General features: G+C 37.6%; 1 protein-coding gene and 1 pseudogene across 1 annotated transcript in view; one reads left to right on the forward strand and one right to left on the reverse strand.

The window, feature by feature from the left end:
* The window catches only part of ADAM9 (ADAM metallopeptidase domain 9), a 99,072-nt gene that overhangs the window by 40,580 nt on the left and 38,896 nt on the right, over positions 1–19,596 (reverse strand). Inside the window, exons 9-14 of the mRNA XM_024765140.1 lie at positions 19,069–19,238; positions 15,845–15,926; positions 15,182–15,315; positions 8,150–8,321; positions 1,891–1,983; positions 663–858 (exon numbers count right to left, since the gene is read on the reverse strand). Of these exons, the coding sequence (XP_024620908.1) occupies positions 663–858; positions 1,891–1,983; positions 8,150–8,321; positions 15,182–15,315; positions 15,845–15,926; positions 19,069–19,238 (847 nt within the window). The remainder of the gene's footprint in view (positions 1–662; positions 859–1,890; positions 1,984–8,149; positions 8,322–15,181; positions 15,316–15,844; positions 15,927–19,068; positions 19,239–19,596) is intronic.
* LOC112413228 (60S ribosomal protein L39 pseudogene) lies at positions 17,622–17,779 on the forward strand (annotated as a pseudogene).

Here is a 19,596-nt window from a genome sequence, read left to right on the forward strand (position 1 = left end):
TTACCAAGAAATTTAAGACCTGGAGCAAGTAACAAAGTAATCGGCTAGAAATCAGCAAGAAAAGGTAGAAATGGTTGCCTTAAGGGATGGGGCTATTATGGGGAGGCACACTTTACTTTTTCATAAAATCTTGTGAATGATTTGGCTCTTTAATCTACTGTATGTATAACTTTGATAAAAATGAAATATTTAAAAAGAGACACAATAAAAAATATATTAAATACTACTAGGAAAAGAATGGATTCCATTTATATAATAGAATACTCTAATGCTCTATGATCTAAATATAGCAATACAGATGGATTGCAAAAACATTTTGAGTGAACAATGAAAACAGAAGACCCATATGTATGTCCCCATACTATTTACATGAATTTATTAAAGCTAGAATACAATACTGTGTACATATATGTATACATATAATGTTAATATACACAGGATAGAGAGGTGAGAAAGTATGATAAAAACAAAAATCACCAACTGAACTTGGACACATCAAATTAATGACCATGATTGCCTACGGAGAAGGAAAGAGGGGGACATGATAGGAGAGAGGAAACGGGAGAATTTCAGTTTTAGCAATAACGTTTGCTTTCCATTTTTAACAAAAACTAAAACAAAAAAATAAAATCACAGCAATCAATATAAATAACATATCTTACTTGAGCCAAAGATGACTTGACACTGAGCATCATAATATTGGCACATGCCATTGTAACAATAGGCTCTGTTATTCTGGCAAGGGTATCCATTCTGAATAAAAACATCTGGCTGACAGAACTGAGAAGAACCGTTGCAATATTCTGGAACATCACATTCATTGGTTTTTCCTCGGCACAAAGTACCTCCTGGAAGGAACTAGGGTAACAGGATTGAAATTGAACAGGAATATCAGGAAAATTCCCACAAATTAATCAAACTGGAAACCACAATATTTATATCTATAAAAAGTTCTAACAAAAACAAAAGATTAAACAACCCAATAGAAAAATGAACAAAGGCCCGTAATAGGCTATTCATAAAAGTCATGAAACATGGAAAATGAAAAAGCATAGCCTCATTGATAACCAAAAGAAATGCAAATTAAACTAAGATATAAAAGCACTTTACAACTACCAAACTAACCTGGATCGTAACACTGGCTAGCAACCAATGTGAGTACGAGGAAACAAAAATAGTGCTGATGTAATCTATACTGTACACTGTACAGTAATCAGTGTATTGATTAGACTGGCAATTACAGACTGGCACATTTGTAGAAGGTATAAAAATGTGTGTCAAAAATTTTCATATGCATACTCTGTCCCAGCAATTCCACTTATAAGCAAATATTGGAAGCTATCTAAATGTCCATCATTAGTAGACCAGATAAAGAAATTATGGTACAGCCATACAAAGTCATACTAACTACATAACCTTGTAGAACTACATGAATGGAAGAAAATCCATGGTATCTTACTGAAAAAAGTACATAGTAAAAATATGTATACCCATGTTTACCCACTTTCACACAGACACACACCTACACACACACTCATACTCACATTTACATAGGAAAAAGTGACTAACAACAAATTATCAAACAATGGCTACCTGAAGAGGGTAAAATGATAGAGGGTCTTTCGGTGTCTACTTTCTATTGTTGAATTTTTAATGAAAAACATAGATCACTCTTAAATCAGAAAAAAAAATGTTTTTACTTAAGAAAAAAATTCTCTTTAGACCATTTGTCATAAAAGAACATGACACAAAACTGCAAACAAGTGTCATAAAACTTTTCATGTAATCATGTAATAAAAATAGTGCTCTCTTACAGATCAGAGAAAACCAATTTTGATATGTGCATATTTCTCCTTTTCTATTTTTTCCAAATACGGAGGAATTCCCTACCCAGCAGTCTTGACAACAGTCGCCATATGCACATTCAGCAGATGATTTAAGTTTACAAGTACTTCCTTCACAACAAGGGTCCAATTCACATTCCTGTGAAGAGAAAATGACTGTCAATAAAGAAATAAATTATTGTCATCAATATTCATTAATAAAATTCTTATCTTAGACCTATGCTTCCTTCTAACCTGACTGTAATAGTTACTCTCTGGAAACAGTCCCTTACTATCCTTCTGGATTTATCAGTGACTCTTTAGCTATTATCTAGGTCTCAACATATTTCAAAGGACTGAAATCACAGAAAGTCTGTATGTGTCTTAGTCTGCTGGGATTGCCAGAACAAGATACCATAGACTAATGACTTAAACAAAAGAAATTTATTACGTCAGCTCTGAAGGCTAGAGGGCCAAGATCAAAGTTCCAGCCAATTCAGTTTCTGGTGCAGACTCTCTTCCTTGGCTTGCAGACAGCTGCCTTCTTGCTGTGTGCTCACATGGCCTTTCTTCAGTGCATGTGTTCAGAGAGAAAGCAAGCAAACTCTCCAGTGTCTCTTTTTTATAAGGACTCTAATCCTATCAGATCAAGGCCCACCCTTATGACCTCATTTAACCTTAATTACTTTCCTAGAGATCCCTTCTCCAAATACAGACATACTTGGGGGTTAGGGCTTCAACATATGAATTTGGGGGACACAAACATTCAGTCTATAACACTGTGTTTAATGATCACAGGAAATTAAGCATCCATAAATGCACTTCTCTTCATGCTCAGGGTCTGACTTCTCTGTTGGGTGAATTTCCACCCATGTGGACATTCTTTTTATCTTGCTTGGCTTCTCTCACCCCACTTTGGCCCACCATGGCTCCCTACCCCTGCTCCGAACCTTCCACCCAGTGACATCTACTCTCCTATGTTCCAACTAATGTCTTCAGGTATGAATTGTTTGAGAAGGGAAGGAGAAAGGAGAGGGGGAAAGAAGAAGACAGGAGAAAGGAGGAGGAGGAGAGAAGGGGGCAGGGGCTATAAGCTTTAATTTTTGAAGAATATTTATCTTCCTATGTTGTAGAATTCTAGGCTGACGGTTTCTTCCTTTCAGAACCATAAATCTGCTGTTCTACTGTCTTCTGCTCCCAAAATCAGCTGCCATGTATACATTTGTTCCCCATTTTCTTCTGACTTCTTGTATTATTTTCTGCTTATCTCAGCACTTTGATTACAATGTGCCTACAATCGTTCTTAGTAATGATTCTGATTTGGCTTTACCTAGTGTTTTAGAATTGTAACTTAACATTTTCTGTTAAATATGGGAAATTTTCAGCCATTATTTCTTTGAATACTTTTCCCATCTCGTTCTCACTCTCCTCTTGGGATTTCACTTATAATTACATTAGGCTCTTTGATATTGCCTACATGTCCCTGATGCTCTGTTCATTTTTCTTTAATCTTTCTTCTTTTTTCTTTAGATTGGATTATTTCTTTTGTTCTACTTCATGTTCATTGACTCTTTTTATGCCATCTTAATCTGCTATTAATTCTACCCAGTGAATCTTTCATTTATTAGACTTTTTAGTTCTATAATTTCCATTTGGTTCTTTATTATACATTTCTCTGCTGAGATTCTTCGTATGTTTACTCATGAAGACCATATTTTTCTTTAATTCTCTGATGATAAAGAGTGGACTATAATTCATGGCAGCTTTATTCATAATAGCAAAATGTTAGAAACAACCTAGATATCCTTTAATGGGTGAATGGTTAAACAAACTTCAGATAGGCCCTTTGAGCTGGTGGAAATACCACCCTAAACATTATTCCAAATCTCTGAAGTAATATCCATACAATGGACTGTTACTCACTAATAAAAAATAAAAAAAATATTAACACATGCAACAACCTAGACTGACCTCAAAGGCATTACGCTTAGTGAAAAAAAGTCAGTCTCAAAAGGTTATATGTTGTAAGATTCCATTTATTATTATTATTTTTAAAGATTTATTTATTTATTTTTGGCTGTGTTGGGTCTTAGTTGCAGCACATGGCATCTTCATTGAGGCGTGCAGGATCTTTTGTTGCGGCGTGCAGGCTCTTCATTACAGCTCTCGAGCTTCTCTCTAGTTGTGGCATGTGGGTTTTCTCTTCTCTAGTTGTGGCTCCAGCCACTTGGGCTCTGTAGTTTGCAGCATGCGGGCTCTCTAGTTGAGGGGCGTGAGCTCATTGTTTGTGGCGTGCGGACTTAGTTGCCCCAAGGCATGTGGGATCTTAGTTCCCTGACCAGGGATCGAACCTGCGTCCCCTGCATTGTAAGGTGGATTCTTTACCACTGGACCACCAGGGAAGTCCCTCCATTTATTATTATTTCTTTTAAGTCTTTATTGAATTTGTTACAACATTGCTTCTGTTTTATGCTTTGGTTTTTTGGCCCGAGGCATGTGGAATCTTAACTCCCTGACCAGGGATTGAACCCACACCCCCTTCATTGGCAGGCAAAGTCCTAACCACTGGACCACCAGGGAAGTCCCTCTAGTTATTATTGAAATGGCAAACATTATTGAAATGGCAAAACCACAGATGGAAGCCAGGGGCAGGGATAAGGGCTGGAGTCAGGGTGGGTGTAATTACAACAAGGTAGCAGGAGGGTGTTCTTTTGTGGTGATGGAACAGTTCTGTATTTTAATTGAGGTGGTGGTTACATAAATCTATATGTGGAATAAAACTGCATAAAAGTTCACACACACACACCAATGCAGGTTAAAATGGTAAAAGCTGAATAAAGTCTGTAATCTAGTTAACATACCAATGTCAGTGTCCTGGTTTTTATACTGCACTATAACTATATAATTTGTCACCCTTTGGGGGAAACTGGACAAAAAATACATAGGACTCTTTGGACTGTTTTTCCAATGGTCTGTCAGTTTATAATAATTTCATAATAAAAATTTGAAAATTTGAAAAATGATCTATACCTGCACCATATAAAATATTAAGTCAAAATGTATCATAAACCTAAATGTAAAACCTAAAACAATGGACTCCCCTGGTGGCACAGTGTCCAATGCAGGGGACAGAGGTTCGAGCCCTGGTCCGGGAAGATCCCACATGACGTGGAGCAACTAAGCCCATGCACCACAACTACTGAGCCTGTGCTCTAGAGCCCGTGAGGCACAACTACTGAGCCCACGTGCCACAACTAGCAAAGCCCGTGCGCCTGGAGCCTGTGCTCCGCAACAAGAGAAGACACCGCAATGAGAAGACTGTGCACCGCAACGAAGAGTAGCGCCCCCTCGCCACAACTAGAGAAAGCCTGTGTGCAGCAACAAAGACCTAATGCAACCAAAAATAAATAAATAAAATCGAAATAAATTTATTTTTTTAAAAGAACTAAAATGATAAAGCTTCTAGGAGAAAACATTTGAAATCTTGGACTAGGCAAAGATTTCTTAGATGTAACACCAAAAGCACAAAAACATATGTTTCACATAGGCAAACAGGTATCAAAACCTAACTTGTATGTGTTAAATGGGTGCAGTTCATTGTTGACAAGTGTTTATAATTGCCTGTTTCTTACCCTTTGCTTTGTCTTGACCAAACTTTAGTGAGCCTTCTTTCTTTCCTATATAGGCCCTTGAACTCTGTTTGTCTCCACAAAAAAAAAGGGAACAAGTATCCCCACCCCTTCCCAGCTTCTCCTGGCAATCAGCTGACCAAAAGGCAACTTCTTATCAGACCTCACTGGCTTTTCTCCCCTGCTTATCCAGCTTCCCCATAAAAGATTCTGCTTATCTCTGTTTGCTCCCACATTTACCCTATAAAAGAAAAACCTTTTTGTTTGATTTTGAGACGCTTCCAGATGTCTGAGGTCAGTGTGTTCTCCCTACTACAATAGTCTTTCTTTTGGATAAAGCCTTTTCTTATCTAAGTCCGAATTTGGGGTGGGTTTTTTTTTGACACTGTATTCAATTATACTTCACTACAGCTGTTAATTTTTTTTCACAACTACTGTGCAAGACAGACAGATGGCTTCATAAAAGAAAAGAGAATCCGGAAATAGACTATGTATACAGGAATTTTGTTTATGGTGAAAGTACCATTTTAAATGGTTTTGCAACAACTGACAATTAATGGGTAAAAGTTAATGCTCTAGCTCACTCCACATGACCCCCCCACACCAATTATAGAGCTAATACAAAAAACTGTAATTACAAAAATGCTAGAAAAAATTATAGAGGGGCTATATGATGATAATCTTGAAACACGAGTAAAACTTGTACCTTGCTCAGTTAACAAAACTATGGGGGACACTAAATGCCATGACATATTGTTGGTAAAATTGCAAACTGACACAGCCTTTTTGTAGGAAATTTGGTAGTCTCTAATAAAATGAAAAACATGCATACTTTGCAATTCAATAATTCTACCTTTATATAATTATCTTAGAGAAATACTTGTATATGTATGTATGCGCACACACACACACACACACACACACGTGGAGCATATACAAGGATGTACTGTTTGCAACAGAAAAATACTAACTACAGTGAGTAAGTGTCCTTTAATGAGAGTATGGTGAAATAAATCACAGTATATCCTTATACTGAAATACTAATCAGCAGATTAAAGGATTAAGTGTAAATAACATAATGACGTGGAAAAAATCTGTAGGATATATTAATAGAAAAAAAACCTCTGCATGCAATGGATTAAGTCGGATTTCATTTATGGAAAAAAATAAAATCCTAAAACAAACCCAACTATGGTGCAAATGTACATACTGTATATAGATATATAAATGCATAGAATAAAATCTGTAGAGAAACACACTAAACTTATAAGAATGATTACCACTGCAGAAGGAAGTGAAAAAATGTATGGGAGAAATAAAGGGAAATTTTGCTTGTGCTTGCTATTTGAAACTTTTATACCAAGAAAAACACCTGTGATATTTGAGGGGGAAGAGGTACTTTTTTCAAGAGTAATTTGTAGTGCAAAAGCTCGAGAAGCAAATATAGACTATTTCAATTAGCTCGATAATGAAGTAAACAGTGAGGAGAAATCAAAACATATATAATATTTTAGAAGAACGCCTGGAAAGAAGAGCTTGGTCATCCTAACAGTATAACATTAATTTAGAGACTAAACATAACCTCATTAGGCTTTATTTTCCTCACTTGAAAATGAGAATATAAAGAAATATCAACCTCCTAGAGTTATTGTGAGGATCATACCATGGAAAACATTTAGCAGAGGCTGCTGACATGCAGCAATAGTGCAATGAACGCCCATGACAATTTTGTCATAAAATACATACTGCCTGGCAATTCCCTGGTGGTCCAGTGGTTAGGACTCTGTGCTCTCACTGCCGAGGGCCCAGGTTAGACCCCTGGTTGGGAAACTAAGATCTCACAAGCCAAGTGGCACGCCCCTCCCCCGCAGAAAACAAAAACAAAAAAACATACTGCCTTTCTAGAATGTAAAGCCTTCTGGCAAAAGCCAGGGATGTGTGGTCAGGTAAGGGAGAAGAAGCAGCACTTGTGGAAAAGATTGAGAATATAGTAAAGTTTACATACAATTGAACCAATTTCTTTAAAATTTAAATTTTTTTAATTTTTGAAATTTAATTAAAATTTTTTCCTCCTAAGCCTTGTCTAGGAAGTCTTAAGTAGGCCATTTTGAGAGAATGGCTGAGATATAGAAGAAGAAGAATAAAGATGGGCACAGACTTATGGCAGTAAGTGTAGGTAACAGGTGTGAGAAAGCCAGAGAGCGGTAGGTGAACTGAAGCTTACTAAAGGGAGAACGTTAATTTGAGTAGCAAGAACTTTGTTAATGAAGAACTCTGGACAATGGGCCAGCTTTAATTTATTATTAAAATGAGGTCAACTGAATAAATGTTTCTGCAATGGCAGTGCCAGAATAGTAAAAGCTTCTAAGTAAAGAGCCAAGAGAAAAACTGATTCGTTCTTTAAAATAAATAAATGACTAAGTAGCCATAACAGAAATGGTAGAAGGTAGCAAAAAAACAGAAGAATAAACATGGTGCTTTCCTGGACACCAAAACAGATGACACCATTGGTTATGTTCTAGGAAGGAGGGGATGATCAATCCCAGGGACATTATGCCCACAAGCAAAATACCAATCCTCATTTTGCCACTAAATTTTACTTTAGCTCCTATGCTAGAGTTGCCCAAAGTGAGCTATTTTATTCTTTTGCAAATCCCAAGGTAACTTCGCAAAGCAAACATCACACATTAAACTGACCTTTGGAGTACCGCAGTCACACTCTTCCCCAGGGTCCACCAATTTATTACCACAGAAAGGAGCACTGTAAGCTTCGTCAGGCTTTGGAATATTAAGAAGGCAGTTTCCACCTTTATTTAAAGTTAACTTCTCAAAGTCTTCTGCACTGCAGGTGCTGAAGTTTCTGGAACCTCTGTAATAAACATGAAGAAAAAGATCTTAAGTCATAGCAATTACTCACTTTGAAAATCTTAAGTCATGTCTTCAACCATCAAGAAGTGAACATTTAAAATGGCAGAGGGGGCTTCCCTGGTGGCGCAGTGGTTGGGAGGCCGCCTGCCGATGCAGGGGACACGGGTTCGTGCCCCGGTCCAGGAAGATCCCACATGCCGCAGAGCGGCTGGGCCTGTGAGCCATGGCCACTGAGCCTGCACGTCCGGAGCCTGTGCTCTGCAACAGGAGAGGCCACAACAGTGAGAGGCCCGTGTACCACAAAAAAAAAAATTAAAATAAAATAAAATAAAATGGCAAAAAATAAAATGGCAGAAGATACCGAAAATATTCACAGAATCATAAATCTCAGCATCAGAAGAGACCTCAAAAATTATCTAGTCCTCTCTAGAATTAAGTTTTATTTGTCTTCCATAGTAAAGGTTCTTCAAATATGTGAAGCGAGCTCTGTTTCCCCGACCTCTTTTCACTCTGTTGAAGTGACATTCCTGCGCTCCCCTCACTAACACTTACTAGGAGCTATGTGACAATAATGTGACTCCAGCGATGATGCACGCACTATAGCTACCAAGAAGCAGCATGCACAGGGCAGAATTTCAGCTACAGCTTGAGGTTTAAATGCCTCTGATGGTAATTTCTAAGAACTGTAGTTAATACTCTGAAGGCTAGATGGGCTTCTAGAAACGGTCCAACTTGAACTATGTGATATTTATACGAACACAATTTTGATGTGTTTCTATGTGTTGCTGGGTTGTTTTTAGTTATTGTTTTACTCAATAACGATATTTTTAGATAGTCCCACTGGCTAGGTCCACTTTTGAAGACTAGTGGGAGACACACTCATCTATAAAACAAGAACCTTTGAGAAATCCAAGTCACATTAAAATTTTATTGGGGGCGTTTGGTGCCCTGAAAGAATCTCTTTTTCATCAGTTTGAGCAATGGTACCAAAAGTAACAGTGGGAATGAGAACCATGTTACGTTATAGTGATTGAGAAAGCATTCCTATTGATTCCATGTCTTCTGTACACCCAAGGAATCTAAGAAACAGACTTTCTGGGAGACTTTGTCCCTTGGGTAAACTCTTCTTTGCTAACCGGCCCAGAGCCTCCCAGGAAGTAGACAGTCCTGGCTCCTGGCTCTTCGGACTGGAAAGCAGTCACACAGACAGTAAAGACCTAGCACAAGATTTCCGACAATGACAAAAACACTCGCTTTCCACATTCTTCTTTTTCTTGCTACTCTCTGCTTAGGAGTATTGTAAGGAGGAGTCCTTTTGTACAACACTGTTCCTTCAACAAATATTTGTAGAACATCTATCATGTACAAGGCACTCTTCTTCATGCGGGGGAGAAAACAGTAAACAAGGCAGACAAAAATCCCCGCCCCTGTGAAGGCAACATTCTACTGAGTGAAACAGACTATAAACATAATGAAGAAATAAATTCAATAGTACGTTAGAAGACAAGTCACGTTGGGGAAAAAGATGAGGCGGTGAAGAGGACGACCTCTGCAGGGGGAGGAGCGACTACAGTTTTTCAAAGAGCTGTCAGGACAGGCACTTCAAATACTGAGACAACTGAATCAAAACTGGATTTCTGGGCTTCCCTGGTGGCACAGTGGTTGAGAGTCCGCCTGCCGATGAAGGGGACGTGGGTTCGTGCCCCGGTCTGGGAAGATCCCACATGCCGCGGAGCGGCTGGGCCCGTGAGCCATGGCCGCTGAGCCTGCGCGTCCGGAGCCTGTGCTCCGCAACGGGAGAGGCCGCAACAGTGAGAGGCCCGTGTAACACACACACAAAAAAAAACTGTATTTCTAGGGGAAGAACATTACCGGCAGAAGAAACAGTAAGTGCAAAAGCCCGAAGGGAGAAGCCTGCCTGTTCAAGGAACAGATAAGGAAGCCAGCATGGCTGGAGTGGAGTGAGACAGTGAGGGATACAGACAGCAAGGTGGGAAGAGGCCATTGCAAGAATCTGACTTTTTACGATGAGTGAAGTAAGGAGGGGGGAATGACACAATGGAAAGCGTGAAGCAGGAATGATGTGATCTGATTTACGTTTTAATAAAATCACCATGTTTGCTATGTTAAGCAGGAAGAAGTCCACTCAACAGATGATGACGGACCAACGTGGCAGTGGTGAAAGCAGTAAGAAGGTTTTGGATTATTTATATGGTTTAAAGAACTAGGTATTAAGGCAAAGAATGTGAGAAAAGAGAAGTCAAGGGTGACTGAGATTTTTGTCCTGAGCTACTAGAAGGAGGCGCTATCATTAACTATCACGGGAAGATGGGGGCAGAGCAGGTTTTAGGAAGGACAACAAGAGTTTGAGTCTAAGGACCTCAAGTAGAAATGTCAAACTAGAGCATGTGGAAATTATCTGATAAACAAGGAGACTTCAATTTAAACAATCGTTTTTTTATTTCCTATTATTGTTCTTTATATGGCTAGTACATTGCCTACCACACAGTACATATTCAATAATGTTTTCTGTAAGAATATATTAATCAGCTGATAGTCACAGGAGTTGTACAGACATATATGTATATTTCCTACACTTGAGCTCCTAATTTTAATCTACAAAGTTCACCACTTCTGAACAGATTATTTTTGAAATAAGCTTGTTATACAGTCCTTGGAACACATTTTCTCATAGAAACAATGTTTTATATGTGTGATCCTAAAGCAATCTACAAAAAAGAAAAAAATCTGTTTCACCCACAATGAAGTTGACTATCATACTGAAAAGGATAACAAAATCATAACCGCTTCTTATGCTGTTTAGTATGCGGAGATAATAACAAACATCCCCACGTTGGCCTTCACTAACACTGTGGATAATAAAATGGAGATATTCTCTCCCTAGTCATCCTTGGATGTCACCTACAGTAATAAGAAGGATGATCTTTCTCCTGATACTCGGCTTGAATAATAGCAACTAAAGTACCCCTACTCTCTATCACTTCTGGGTACTAAGATATGAATCTAAAGCATCTCCGAATCCCTTTTGTCACATCTAGGTGAGTTTTATAAAACTGATTCAAAAGGAGATAGATGGGACTAACAGTGATGGAAATGGTCTACCAGGATATGACCAAGAAAACCCAACTATCGTTTAAAACATTCTCTCTATGACTAATCTGGAAATAACCAAAACACATTTCCACCACTACCATCCTAATCCCCACAGCCTAGGAACAGGAAGTCCTAAGAAAGAACTCTAAGTGATGGCACTTAATTAGATTATTTTTTTTTTTAATAGAGCACTCTTTTAAAAGCCTCCGATTATGGAGGCTTTCTGATGTAGGTGGCATTGAGGGACAGAGTTAAGAAAGCCATTTCTCTAGAAAGGTACCTCCCAGGAAGAGCACCCCTCACATGTTCAGGAAGCCAAGAGCAGTGTGTGAGGGGAATACTACCAGGTCCCTCAAATATCTTAAATAATGATAAAAAATTATATTACAAAGTTAGATTATCCACTTTTTAAACAGAACTGGATCCAACTGATTATCTGTAAAAACTCTAGCATCCATATCACTTGCATCTAAAAACAAAAGCCTAACTTATAACAGTCAACTAATGTTCATGAAATAGCATATGAAGTAGAAGGTGGGAAATCTGTCCTCAAAAAGAAGATTTAATACGCCAAAGATAACATAATTCTACTTCTCAAATTATTTCTTACCAAAAATTGTTCAAATACAATGTCCAATACTTTATCAAAACATAACATGGGCTTCCCTGGTGGCGCAGTGGTTGAGAGTCCGCCTGCCGATGCAGGGGACACGGAACACAAGATACTGTGAGAACAACTATAAAAAAATTAAAAGACACCATAAGGGGAAAAAAAAAACAGATATAGTCCCATAAAGTCTCTAGATACTAGAATTATCAAACAATAACCCAGAAAGAGAAAATCTGTGCTTCCTATGGTCAGAGAGAAAAATGAGAAGCTTGAAAATTTTAGCAGGGAACTAAAATCCACAGTTGTAATACAGCAGATTTGATGTGTTTTTCTAAAACACATTCTTTACACATTTAAAATACCCTGAAATTGAGATTCATCTTAAAATTTGAATTAACTTGATAGTCACCATTTTTTCATTCTAAGTGGTATGTTAATAATGGTATCTTATAATCAGTGTCACCTACATTTGCATAAATACAGCATATTAGTGATCATATTAAACATAAGTAGATTAAATGATTCAATTAAGAGACAAATATTGCCAGGCTGGATTAAGAAAATAAAGCCTAAATATAGGTTGTTTAGAAACATATATCTAAAACACAAGAATAAAGAAAAGTTCAAAGTAAAGGAATAGAAAACATATACTGTCAACATTACCAAAACAAAAAAACCAAAAAAAACAAATCTGGGACAGCTAAATTAATATCAGACAAAACTGACCACTCGAGCTAATGCAATAAAAAAGGAAATGAAAGACATACAAATTGGGAAGAAAGAAACAAAACTGTCTTTGTTTGTAGATCTCCGCCTGCTGCTGGACTGCTGCAGCTTGTGCCCAGACCCACGCTGAGTGCCCACACCAGCCCCTCTTGTCCCAGCACTGCTCCCCTCCACCCCGGGGAGAGGGTCCTGGTGCTGGGAAAGGCGACAGCACACACTTAAAGGGAAAAGAGCGGGCTCAGACCCAACCCTCAGCGCTTGTGCTCCAGCAACTGGGGACCAAACCCCAGGCCCGATAGGGCAGTGTTGCCACTGAGCAGAGGGGAAGTCCCGTCACAAACCCAGCTCCAGCTCCAGCCCCTCCATCCCCAGTCCCAACCCCTGCCAAGGTGATAGCTTCCAGCACACGTTGAGGAAAGACATGACTTGTGTTCATGTCAAATCCAGCTCTCCTGTGAAAATACAAATAACGCAATTTTAAAAACGGGCCATACACCACATTAACAAATTGAAGAATAAAAACCATATGATCATCTCTATAGATGCAGAAAAAGGTTTTGATAAAATTCAATATCTGTTTAGGACAAAAACTCTTCAGAAAGTAGGCAGAGAGGGAACATACCTCAATATAATAAAGGCCATATAGGACAAATCCACAGCTAACATCATTCTCAATGGTGAAAAGCTGAAAGCATTTCCTCTAAGATCAGGAATAAAACAAGTATGCCCACTCTCGCAACTTTTATTCAACATAGCTTTGGAAGTCCTAGCCACAGCAGTCAGAGAAGAAAAGGAAATAAAAGGAATTCAAATTGAAAGAGAAGAAGTAAAACTGTCACTGTTTGAAGATGACATGATGCTATACACAGAAAATCCTAAAGACCCTACCGGAAAACTACTAGAGCTCATCAATGAATTCGGTAAAGTTGCAGGATACAAAATTAATGCACAGAAATCTATTGCATCTCTATACACTAACAACAAAATATCAGAAAGTAAAATTAAGGAAACAATCCCATTTACCATCACATCAAAGAATAAAATACCCAGGAATAAACCAACTTAAGGAGGCAAAAGACCTGTACTCCAAAAACTATAAGACACTGATGAAGGAAGTTGAAGATGACACGAACAGATAGAAAGATATACCGTGTTCTTGGATTGGAAGAATCAATATTGTTAAAATGACCATACTATTCAAGGCAATCTACAGATTCAATGCAATCCCTATCAAATTACCAATGGACAAAAAATTTTAAAACTTGCATGGAAACACAAAGACCCTGAATAGCCAAAACAATCTTGAGAAAGAAGAATGGAGCTGAAGGAATCACACTTCCTAACTTCAGACTATATTACAAAGCTACAGTCATCAAAACAGTATGGTACTGGCACAAAAACAGAAATATAGATCAATGGAACAGGACAGAAAGCCACAGAAATAAGCCCACACACTTATGGTCAATTAATCTATGACAAGGGAGGCAAGAATATACAATGGAGAAAAGACAGCCTCTTCAATTAGTGGTGCTGGGAAAACTGGACAGCTACATGTAATAGAATGAAATTAGAACATTCTCTAACACCATATACAGAAATAAAGTCATAATGGATTAAAGACCTAAATATAAGACCAGATACTATAAAACTCTTAGAGGAAAACACAGGCAGAAAACTTGTTGACATAAATTGCAGCAATATTTTTTGGATCCCTCTCCAAAAAATGAGTAACAGAAATAAAAACAAAAAATAAACAAATGGGGCCTAATTAAACTTAAAAGTTTTTGCACAGCAAAGGAAACCATAAACAAAACGAAAAGACAACCTACGGACTGGGAGATAATATTAGCAAACGATGCAACCAACAAGGGATTAATTTCCAAAATACACAAACAGCTCATATTGCTTAACATCAAAAAAAAAACATCCCAATCAAAAAAATGGGCAGAAGATTTAAACAGACATTTCTCCAAAGAAGACATACAGATCACCAACAGGCACATGAAAAGATGTTTAATATCACTATTATTAGAGAAATGCAAATCAAAACTCAATGAGTTATCACCTCACACCAGTCAGAATGGCAATCACTAAAAAGTCTACAAATAATAAACGCTGGAGAGGGTGTGGAGAAAAAGGAACCCTCCTATACTGTTGGTGGGAATGCAAATTGATGCAGCCACTATGGAAAACAGTGTGAACGTTCCTTAAAAAACTAAAAATAGAGCTACCATATGATCCTGCAATCCCATTCCTGGGCATACACCTGGGGAAAACTCTAATACAAAAAGATACACATTACTCCAATCCAAACAATTCATTGTTTATTTTTAGCATTAAACAAATGTTCAATAAATAGTTTTAAAAAAGAAAAAGGAGAAAGAATAAAGAGAAAGAATTCAGTTACTCACGATGCTCCTGAATTCATGATGCAGCTCTTCGCTCCACAATAACAGTCTCTCCCATCATCATGATTCATTCCAAGGTTATGACCCAACTCATGAGCAACAATGGATGCAAATGTCTCCACCGTGATTTGCCCAAACTGCCCAAACACAGGACGGTATTCATTAGGTTTCTGAACAAAAAGGATATGCTTTTTGTTTCTCAGATTACTTTTTCACAAAAGGAAATTCATCACTACAATATTGATAGCCTACGTAATAAAGCAAGCATCCAACATCAGTGTGTAGACATTGCAGTCTAGTAGGAAACTGGTGTGACTTAACATACTGATGATAGAGATAGACACTTTAAGCAACAGATCAATTCCTTTAGCACCAACAGATTATTCATGGTGGTTGATGGGAAAACAAGTTCATGGTTCTGACTTAATTTTCTCAAATGGAACCTCTGTTTCCTCATCCATAAAAAGTGAGGCGCTAATAAACACACAATAAATATTAGAAAACTTAATCCAGTCTCCAGGGAAAGAACACATCTGCCACTTCTACCATGTCCCTCATAATAGCCAAAATATCGCTGTAAGGACTAGGAGAGGAATTATAGAGTCACTGAATGCTGGACATTTCCTAATGCAGACTCCAAAGATGAACGTCAAGAACAAGACATACCACGTTAATCCCGCCCGCGTGGCTCCTTGAACACACTGTTCCCACAAACGCCATTCCCGCGGTCCCACCAAAACCTTTCTTCCTAAATGAAGAGAACAGGTAAAAGTTATAAAATGTACTTGGGGAGGAAAAGGTACACATTGCTCCTATTTCTTTGGGTAATCTTAAACTGATTGGTAGACCCTACAAAAACGGGGAGAAAAATGGCAAAGGTAAATAACATTTTAAAAATCACAATTCAATTAAAGACATCTCTTTTTTATTATCAGAGTGGAGATTAATATTACAAATTCATTTTTCAGACAAATGAAGATACATTTTTGATATCAAACCAATTTGTTTTGTACCTTCTAGATGAAAAAACCTTCCTAAAATGCAGTGTTATCTATTTATTCAAAAACTCTATTGAGATCATGTAACAAAATGACATATTCACACAGGAGGCTGCGGGCAGGGAGCACAGGAAACAGAAGAGTCACGATGGTCTCCGTATGGCTGCTCAATCATCGCGGACACACCTGTATCTAAGGACCTGGTCCCTCTGCCTGGAACTCTCCTCCCCAATATACAGCCCTAACTCACTCCCTCACCTGCTTCAGGTCTTTACACAAAGGTCATCTTCTCATTGAGGCCTTCCCTCGCCAAGTTACCTAAAATGTCAACCTCACTCCCCCCAATTCTTCTATCTCTACCCTCCCTGCTTTATTTTTCCTCCTTACTACTTATCATTATTTAGCATATTATATACACTTATTTATCTCACTTATGAGGTAAATCTCCTCCACCACAATATGAACTCCATGAGAGCAAGAATTTTTGTCTGTTTTGTTCACTGCTATACCCCAGAGCCTAGGAATACATCTAATAAATATCTTTTAAATGAATGAACAAACCCTTCTCTCGGGCATCTGAACAGCCAGGACAAGAGGCCTAGAGATATTGACATAAGGGGATCGCCAAGAAAACATTTTAGCCAGATCACCCTGTAGTGAACCCCACAGTCCCCAAGCCCCACTTATGTCCTCAATGCTTCCGAAAGGAATTTTAGTACCCCATTCCTAACCACAAACAACCAGGGATTATCTGACATCTGGGAAACGCCTCTAACATGGCAGATGGAGACCAAACAGAGGAGACAGCTTGGTAGGTGTGGCTGGGCAGAGCACAGGGAGTGTGCCTGGTGCCTGTTCCTTTTGTGAATGAGAAGGCATGCTCACTGCCAGGGTATGAGGACACTTCCAGGTACAATTTTACTAAAAATTAATTAAAATGTCAGGATCAAGCTTTTGTGGTTATGGGGCCATAAAAATCCATTTAGGCATTCTCAGTGCCTTGCTTTAAATTAACTGGTATGACTAAATAAATAAGTAAATAAATAATTTAATTAAATCAAGGGAAATTTCTCCTCAGAAAAAATTTTTAGTTTTAGGTACCATCAGCATTAAGGAAGGCAAAAATTATTACATAAAACATTTTTTGGCGAAAAGTCAGCCCACCAACCAGAAGATTTTTAAGAAGCAAGAAATTTTTTTAGTATTTTTAAGTGAGGGTTTTGTATTAACTTTTGGAATATATTTGTATTAAGTGATTACATAAGCTTAAGTTTTATGGTGGTTCCATGAAAACACTATGTAGAAAGAAGGAAATTTTAAAAAATATATCAGAAATATCTCAAAGAGAGTTTAAAAAATTATTATATCCATGAAATAAGAATTTGACCAGCTCTCTTCTCTTCTCTTCTCCGCCATCCTATGTACGGTTAAATTTGCTCCTCGCCATGTCTTCTCACAAGACTTTTAGGATCAAGCGATCCCTGGTCAAGAAACAAAAGCAGGGAATCATCCCATTCCCCAGTGGATTCAAATGAAGACTGGTAATAAAATCAGGTACAACTCCAAGAGAAGACATTGGAGAAGAACCAAGCTAGGTCTGTAAGGAGCCTCGCATATGAGGTGGCGCACGTTTTTCCTGGGTCAAGGACACTTGCATCTTACCATATCACTCTGAGAACATCACTACTACCCAAACAGCTGGATGGGTTTTATTAGGAAAGTGATATTTCTATTTGTGTCAGTGTTTCTGCACTAATGCTTTGGCTCAGTAGTAAATATGTGGAACCTTTTGTTGGGATAAAAAAAAAAAGAATTTGACCATATAAAAATTTTAAGGGGGACAAAAAAGAGCTAAATATTAAACATTAAAAATAAGATAGCTGAAATGAAAAACTCAATAAAAACCTTAGAAGGTAAATTTAAAGAAATATCCAGAAAGCAGAACAAAAAGGCAAAGAGAAGGAGACAAAAGATAATAAAATTAGAGGACAAGTACAGGAAACTCAATAGCCGAGTAAAAGGAATCCCAGAAGGAATGAAGAATAAAAATAAAGAGGATGAAATTATCTACAAAATAATTTGAGAAAAATTCCTAAAACTGCAGTTTCAAGATTGAAATTACCCACTAAGAACACTACACAATGAGTGATAAAAGACTTACACCAAAGCATAGCATCAGGAAAATTTAGAAGCCTGGGAACCAAGAGAAGGTCCTACAAGTTTCCAAAGATGAAAAAAAAAAAAAAGGCCACATACAAAAGATCAGGAATCAAAGTGAATTAAAGCTTCTCAATAGTAATTCTGGAAGTCAAAAGACAATGGCCATGCCTTCAAAATTCCGAAGGAAAAAATTTCGTGCCTAGAATTTTATACTCAGCAAAATAACCTGAAATTTACAAAACAAACTAGAAAGCACACCTCTGAAAAACCGAGTTACTTAAGCCCTAGGATAATCAGAGTTCAAATTGAGATAATTTTTTTAATTAATTGAAGTACAGTTGATTTAGAATGTTTTGTTACTTTCTGGTGTACAGGAGATAATTTTTAAATTCTGTTTTGAGGCCGTGAAACACATTTTCCAACATGCAAGAGGTCAAAATTTTTTCTTTCAATATATCCTTACACAAGAAGAAACTAGAAAACATGCCATACCAAAATGAGGAAGTAAGCCCAAGAAAGAGGAAGAAGGACATGGGATAAAGGTCACAGAGGCTCCAACACAAAAGAGAGGTCTTATTATCATACTGTCACTTGTCCTATAGTAGCAAAAATTTTCCTCATTTAAATGAATGCTCAAAAACCTTAACAGAATATGATTCTAATAAAAGAAAAAAAGCAAAAATTATTATTCTGACCACGCCATTAATAGTACCTTTAAAAAAAATCACTTACAGAACTAGCTGTGCACTGTCATGTCTCCGACGTGTTATAAGAAACTTTTCCCGCCACTGTACAAAGTTCCCCAACACATCACCCGCACCTCCGATTATGTTGATCAGATTTCCATTTGTCCAAATCTCCAGCCCAACTAGCACAATTCGAATATTTAACATGATGTACATCTGGAAAGAAAACAAATAAAAATATATAAAATGTATTAAAGAATATGAGAATAATTCCTGGTTACATATCTGAAAAAAGCAAAAACACTAATTTGAAAAGATATGTTCACCCCAATGTTCACAGCAGTATTATTTACTATAGCCAGGATATGGAAGCAATCTAAGTGTCCATCAACAGATGAATGGGTAAGAAGGTGAGGTATATATATACACATACCTACAATGGAATATTATTCAACCATAAAAAGAATGAAATTTTTGCCATTTGCAGCAGCATGCATGGACTTGGACAGTATTATGCTAAGTGAAATAAGTCAGAAAGAGAAAGACAAGTACAGTACAGTATCACTTACATGTG

This window comes from Neophocaena asiaeorientalis, unplaced genomic scaffold (genome assembly GCF_003031525.2).
Source record: "Neophocaena asiaeorientalis asiaeorientalis breed wild unplaced genomic scaffold, Neophocaena_asiaeorientalis_V1.1 scaffold14, whole genome shotgun sequence".
NCBI lineage: Eukaryota > Metazoa > Chordata > Mammalia > Artiodactyla > Phocoenidae > Neophocaena > Neophocaena asiaeorientalis.